The sequence below is a fragment of the Papaver somniferum genome, chromosome 5 (genome assembly GCF_003573695.1).
Source record: "Papaver somniferum cultivar HN1 chromosome 5, ASM357369v1, whole genome shotgun sequence".
Taxonomy (NCBI): Eukaryota; Viridiplantae; Streptophyta; class Magnoliopsida; order Ranunculales; family Papaveraceae; genus Papaver; species Papaver somniferum.
In genome coordinates this window covers 62,341,443-62,349,127 of record NC_039362.1, presented here as the reverse complement: position 1 = coordinate 62,349,127, position 7,685 = coordinate 62,341,443, and the positions used below count along the sequence as shown (strand labels likewise).

At 37.7% G+C, this 7,685-nt stretch overlaps 1 protein-coding gene across 1 annotated transcript; it reads left to right on the top strand.

The window, feature by feature from the left end:
- Positions 1–4,029: 4,029 nt before the first annotated feature.
- LOC113279114 (two-component response regulator-like PRR1) lies at positions 4,030–7,673 on the top strand. The gene is made up of 5 exons (XM_026527822.1): positions 4,030–4,402; positions 4,482–4,643; positions 4,733–4,866; positions 5,546–5,724; positions 6,003–7,673. The coding sequence occupies exons 1-5, from the start codon at positions 4,270–4,272 to the stop codon at positions 7,276–7,278; spliced, it is 1,884 nt and encodes a 627-aa protein (XP_026383607.1). The 5' UTR covers positions 4,030–4,269; the 3' UTR covers positions 7,279–7,673.
- The last annotated feature ends 12 nt before the right edge of the window (positions 7,674–7,685 follow it).

The following is a 7,685-nucleotide window of genomic DNA, read 5'->3' as shown; positions in this document are numbered from 1 at the left end:
CCAACGGTCTTATTTTTCAAAAAACTAGCCGTTTTTTTTTTTTGAAATTCAAACCACCGGCATGGTCGCAATTATATATACAATGTCGGTGTTAAGTACCGGCGCTGAACCATGTTGTTCAACCATGCCGGTAATGGTTGCATATTTCTCTGTGAATAAATTCACTTGTACCGGCATAAACATCTAACGGTAAACAATACCGGGACCGGGTGCCGGCATTCTATGTCACATTTATTTCAATGAAGGGTTTTGTGTGATTTCAAAAAAACTAGTCGTTGAGTTTTTTCTCTATATAAAGAGAGCTAATACTTGCACCCAAAGGACCAAAACTCATGTGTTCTTATATATCTCCTTGAGCCTCTTAACTTAGAAACCCTAAACCATAGAATAATCATCAATAAATAGCTTGGTATAGTACCTAATCCCACATACAACAAATGGCATCGTTCGACTCCGAGGAAGATTTAGCAATCACCCAAGCATGATACGCCGAAACTCGTCCTTCAACTATAGATAACAACACGCGGGATTCCATGTGGTTGAAGATTTGGTAACATACCGGAGGCATTTTATAGTATTCGGACGTATCCGGACCAAGCTTGGAATTTGTTGGATCAATGTATGTCACAATCTAAGGAATGAATGAAAAGAAAATTGAATTAGTTCCAAATAAAATTAAATTACTATGCCGGGTACTAGTTCCGGCATGCTCGACGACAGTACCGCCAAAACAATCAAAGCCGGAAACATGCGACGGCATTCTCGATTAATGTTCCGGCATTCCGGGATTGCACTTGAAAAAGATGAGCTAATTTTTAACAGTACCGACATTGTATTTTCTTGAACATCAATGTCGGGATTCACCACGCCGGCATGCTCGATAAGTAAGGTTCCAAGCCGGTACTTTGTGCCGGCTTTGTCCGTAGTTTACAAACTACGCCGGTACATGGTATCGGCGTGCTCGATAATTTAATTATTACGCCGAATTTTAAGTTCAAAAATCTATAATTCCTGGATGTTTTTCTTGTGATACCGGCATAGTTAAGTTAGGAGTGAACCATGTCGGTTTAGATATTCCATGGAATATTCGGTGGTAGGTAAAAAGTTAACTGCGTGCCAACATGGAATTGTTGGGTTGAAGACCACGCCGGCGGTTGATTCAAAATGGGGGATAATTTCCGCCAGCATGAAAATAGTATGAATACCGTGCCGGTTCTGTTGGTGCCGGCGTGGTATTCATACTACGAGTATGCCGACACCAAGCTTTTTCAGAGAAAAAATGGCGGTTTCAAAAAAAAAAAAATCAAATTTTCGACCTCTTGGCAGCATTACCTGTGTGTTGGGGATACTTGTTTACTTTCTTCGGTTGGTTCTTCAAAAACCACTTCATGCTCACGAAAATAATATTCCAAGGGTGTTGGTTCATCATACAAGTCCAATTGTGTGTTGTTATCATTAACCGAAGATTGAAGACATGCTTCTTGTTGTAGTTGAGCTAAAGATTCAACAGCTGCAATTCTCTCCTCACTATCATCTTCCATTTTCACAAAAAAAATTCAACTCAAAAATATTTTTTCCTCCTTCTACTATCACCTCACACAAATTCAAATAAAAATACACACTAATCTATCCCCCAAATACTTAAGATTTTATTAATTATTATTAACCACTAAACCTGATTAGTGAGGGTTAGATTAGGAATTAAAAAATAATTACATAAGGGGTGACCCAGATTTGATATTTGGATCCAGTTTTTGTCATGTAGCTATATCCCCCGATTAGTTTCCATATCCCCCAATCGCGCGTTTTTTTAAAGTTAAGAAGATTTTAGTGGAAAAAGAAAAATAAGTTTGTATTTATACACATATTCCTCAAATTTTTGAAAAAATATCCATTGGGATCCGACCACGAAGAAAATAAAACCGTTGAAAATGATGGATGGTTACGATCAGGTGTGAGAGGAGTATAACCGAAAAAATGTCAAACAAATAAATTTTATGAAACAGAAACTCAGTTTTCTTGTAGTATGCCACTGATACTGATTTTTCTTCACTACAAAGCTCATCAAATATTATTATCTTTAAAGGTTAAGGAATATCGTTACATTTAAGTGACACGGAAAACCATAATAGTTCGATCTGGCTACAATTAAGCTATAACGAAGCTAAATCGTCCTCACTGTGCTTGGCCTGTTGGATTCTTAAAAAAAGAACCATTTTTTAGGGACCATGGTTTTTTTGGGGGACCATGGTCTTATTAGGCCAACCTCCCTATACTTATAAGGAGTGTCCTAAAGTTAGGTAAGTACACATTTACCCTTTACTTTAATTTAAATTAAAACTAACCTAATAACTATATAAATCTAGTCATATATATCTAATCTAAATGAATCTATTAACCAAAATCAAAATCAAAAACAAAAATAGGGGGGGAATCGAAATTTTTTAGTTTTGAGAAAAAAAAATTATCCTCTTCTTCTTCTCTCTTTGTTTGACGTTCCTCGTTCGATTGAAAAATGAGTATTAACCATCAAAATGAGTTGAAAATGGAAGTTGCAGAGAGAAGTTCGGGTAAGAATTATGTGAAAAATTTTGTCGAACTAACCGAACCTAATGGAAATGATGAACATGAAGAACAGTTTGGCTATTTCGCAAAAAAAAAATTCCCAACCGAACCTTAGTTCGGTTATGTCGCAAAAAACATTTCCCAAACCGAACCCTAATAGTTCGGTTAGTAGCAAAAAACATTTCTCAACCGAACCCTAATAGTTCGGTTAGTCGCAAAAAGAACTTCCCAACCGAAGCTTAGTTCGGTTAGTAGCAAAAAACATTTCCCAACCGAACCCTAATAGTTCGGTTAGTTGCAAAAAACATTTCCCAACCGAACTTTAGTTCGGTTACGTCGCAAAAAATGTTTCTTAACCGAACTTTAAGTTCGGGTTGATCGTAAAAAAATTTAAATTTTTTTTATAACCGAACTATTTAATGGTCACACCAAATATAGAGTTAGGTTTGATCGCAAGGAAAATTTTCGATTTTTTGTAACCGAACTTCTTACTGGTAACTAATCATTAGTAATCATACTAATCACTACTAATCATTACTAATCATACTAATCGCTAATCATTAAGTTCATTTTTGGTCATAAATTTGGGTAACCGAAATTAATCGCAAAAAAATTTAAAATTTCTCGCAATGAAAATTTTCAATTTTTGTAATAGAACTTCTTAATGAAAACTAATTATACTAATCACTAATCATTACTAATCATACTAATCATTAACTAATAACTAATTATCATTAAACTAACACATTTAATTAAAGAGGGTAAGTTTCGTATTAAGAAAAACATTTAAATAAGGGGTGACTTAGAATTACTTATAATTGTTTTTGTCTAAAATAGAATCATGCCCCTCACAAAAAAAAAAAACCATGGTCCCAAAAAATAGTTCTAAAAAAATTCGGAGAAACACCACAGCGCACTAGCTTTTCGAGGATCACACATTAGAAGAAGCTAAACTGGGTCTTTGGAGGATCACATAAAGAAAAGTTAACTAAACTCGTAAACATCCTCGGTTCCCAATTCAACTCAACTGGGTCTTTCTTTGGTCGGCTTTCCAGATAGAGATAGACTTCTCCACAGCCAATCGAGTACAGTTGCGTGTCTCTCTCAATAACATAACAAAGACCCAAACACCAATCCATCCTAAAAGCACGTCGCAGCATTAAAACGACGCCACTCGCATCCTTTTCAAATGTACCCTACTCAACCTTTCTTCTGTCTGCGGACACCTGTGCTGACATTTGATGTCGTGATCACACCATCTTTAAAATATCTTTGCTTATAAGACTGCACTTTTTAAATCCACGTATACAAATCAACCACTTTTTCTGCTTAAAACAAAAATATCTTCTATCATGCATCAACCAATATCAGCCCTAGGATATTCAAGAAACACCATTTTCTTACATGATCTTCGTTTATCGGGTACCAAAAAGACGTAACACCGAAATATCAGTTTTAAATACCAGAAAGAAAATAAAAAGAAATGGAATGAAGAAGAGAAGAAGTAGAAGATAACCTAACTTTCAGATTCTCTCACTATATTCTAGTGGTTCATCACAATTCTGGATCTAGAGTATGTAAAATGAGTTAAAGTAATGAAAGATATGAAGTTTTTGTTTTGGTTGATGGATTAATTTAGAAGACTAATTATGAATTGGGATATCGATGAGAGGTTTAGATTTTGAGGTTTGGTTCTAAGAAAGAATGATGGATTACAGAGATGAAACTGAAAATAATCAAGTTCTTGATCGTGGTAAAGTTAGGATTCTTTTATGTGGTAACGATTCAAAGAGTTGTGATGAAGTTTTCTCACTTCTATGCAAATGTTCATACCAAGGTATTTATTTTGGTTTCTTCTTGGTGTTTGTGTTTGTAATTGATTTGTTGGATGCGTGATAACTGGTTTTGTTTCGCAGTAACTTCAGCTAGGAGTGCTAGGCAATTGATTGATGCACTGAATGCAGAAGGGCCTAATATTGATATCATACTTTCGGAAGTTGACCTTCCAATTTCCAAAGGCTTCAAAATGTTAAAGTACATTATGCGACACAAGGAATCGCAGCGCATTCCTGTTATCAGTAAACCTCCCTTTTTCACAAATTTGATTTCTTCTTTTTCTGTTGATAGTGTAATTTAATGATTGATTTTTTGTATTCGTTTGTTGCAGTGATGTCTGTCGAAGACGAGGTTTCTGTTGTAGTTAAGTGCTTGAAGCTGGGAGCAGTTGATTATCTTGTGAAACCATTACGCACTAATGAGCTATTGAACTTATGGACTCATGTGTGGAGACGAAGGAAGACGGTTCGTACCTCTTCATCTGAGTGAGTTGTTCTTTTATTTTGTGTGACATATAAATTTTGAAGATAACTGCCTCTCTAATGCTCATTTCTCATCGCACCCCGTCACATAGTAGAAGTGTTTTTAGTGATGCATATGATGAAATTATGGATACCGCACCGCAGCGTAATATAGGGTCTCATCTGCTTACTTGCTCTAGTTTAATAGTATAAATAACGTGTTTTAGGTACCCAAAAAGTATGACCCCAGAAGTTGCTGTTGGCCGAGCAACTACGCAGCTGTGCTGCATCTGTATGTGTCATATCATACATCTCTTACTTTTGTCAAGAAAAATATTTATCGTTGCATTGCTGAGTGATTTCATAGCCGCTCAGGAAGCTTATTTATTGAAAGATGTGCTGATCCTCTATTTCATGCTGCTTTTGGCCTAGAGCTGGGTAGATAGTTCAATCCAGATGTTGCATTGAAAGGAAGCCCCTTAAAAGAAGAAGAGGAATTCTATTTCCTTGGGGAGTGTCAGTCCGTCTGTTACCTTTCTAGAGTTACTGTACTGGCTTAAATGTCTAGCATGATATGCAATCAATTGTAATCATATCGTTGTTTCTGTCCCCTGCCCAAGTTCAGCTTTAGCAACACTTCTTAAAATTAGAGGGTAAATTTGCTGTGTTTATTACATTGACAGCTTGGATTAGTAGAGAAGAACATCTTCAGTTGTGATCTGTTATCAGACCCTAGCGATGCAAATACAAACAGCACAGCAATTTTCTCAGATGACACAGATGACAAATCTTACTGGAATCCGTTGCCTGACATGAATGTGTCAGCTCACCGAGAAGGGGAAGTAAGGATTATCATTCAGCAGTGAATTTAAGAATTGGGGATATAGAATAAAATTCATTTAGAGTATTATCTCATGGACAATGCATTTTCTTTTTCATCCCGATGCTGGTAACTCGCTAAATCCTTCCGTTCAAAACTCTTGGGACTGTAATGTGCCAAATGCTACTGATCAGCGAGTTGGTGAGTAGCTCTGTGGGTTTGGACCTTTTTGCTTCTCGATGATCCAGACATCAAAAACAATAACAATTTAAAGTGAGAATAACTCAAGAACATTGAAGAAGTAACAGTAATTGACAATGTTTTACAGGGAGAATACTGTCGCATCCGAAAAAAAGTGAACTGAAGATTGGTGAATCTTCAGCTTTCTTTACTTACGCGAAATCAGGTGTTCCCATAGGTAACCTTCAAAGGGTTGTCAGCATGGATGAATCTGTAACTAAATCAGAACAACCAGGCAGAGGAGATAAACTGCTTATGTATTCCAAATCAAGTTCCCTTGCTGTCAATCATCAAAGGGTTGTCAATATGGATGAAACTACAAGTGAGTTTGGAAAAACAAGCAAAGAAACTGCACTGCTTCCATCATGGGGAGAACAAGTAGGTAATCAATTAAACAGACATGAACATGGGAAACGCTCAGATATCTACTCGTACCAAATTGATGTGGGAACAAGCAGTACATCCTATGAGTACCTACAACGAAGGAACTCCGGGGAGAAGGAAAAGAAGTTCTCTGCAACAGTATTGTCGCATCGAAGCAGCAGTCCGTCTGAGTTCCCACGTAGAAGCTCCCGGGAGAAGGATGAGCAGTTCTCCACAGCAGTATTGTTGCATCAAGGCAACGGCCCATCTGAGTTTCCTTGTAGAAGAAACTCTGAGGAGAAGGACGAGCAGTTCTCGACAACAGTGCTGTTGCACCAGAGCAGTGGTCCATCTTTTGAGTTTCCACAAAGAAGAAGCTCCAAGGATAAGGAAGAGCAGGTTTCCGCGACAGTGTTGTCTCAGCAGAGCAACAGCTCCCAGCTTGAGGTTTCAGCTGTTCCAACATTCCCTCCTTTTCCCTATTATTTCCCAGGGATGATGAATCAAGCAATGAGGCCTCCTTCGTCCACACAACTCTATCGAGGGACATACCCGCATGATTTGGCAAGACATCCTCCGTCATCCGTGTTCCCTCACTACAACCCATTCTCTCAATGCCATCCTCCTTACCCTTCCATGATGTCATCATTTCCTGCATATTATCCAATTCAATTAAACATGCAGCAAGGTCAAATGCCTGCAAACCATGTTTGGCCGCCACCAATGTCAAATTCACCTTCTGCAGAAATAAAGCAATCTCCAGTGGATAAAAGAGAAGCAGCATTAGTCAAGTTTAGACAGAAGAAGAAAGACAGATGTTTTGACAAGAAGATTAGGTATGTCAATCGGAAGACACTTGCTGAAAGGCGGACCCGTGTACGGGGCCAGTTTGTGAGACAAGTGAATGGTGTAGATGTAAATCTTAACAGTCAACCCGCTACTCATGTTGATGATTCTTATGACGACGTAGAAGATGATGAAGATGATGAGTGAATATCCAAGGAAAGGTTACAGTCTTGGTCATTGAGGAGAGGTTATGCCCCAGCTTGTTCTCAATTTTCGAAACCCCATCATATTTATTTATGTGGAACCAGTTCTTAGATACATTTCGCTAGCACTTGCCTGTGGTGCGTCGCGAAAATGATCTGAGACGGATTTAATCGTCCTGCCCCATAAATGAGTCATACTGAAGTTGTTGGAAATGTCATCTCCAGAACTATTGACCGACCCTCTCAATAAGGAAATCATGTTGAACACTATGATTCCAATTTGGTAGGTCTTCATGGAAACCACTATCCTATTAGTACGTGGTTGTCATGTCAAAAGATGTTCTCAAGAATCTAGAGAGTTGACCATTTCTATGTTTTGGACAATCATTTTATAACTAACCTCTCTGTCGT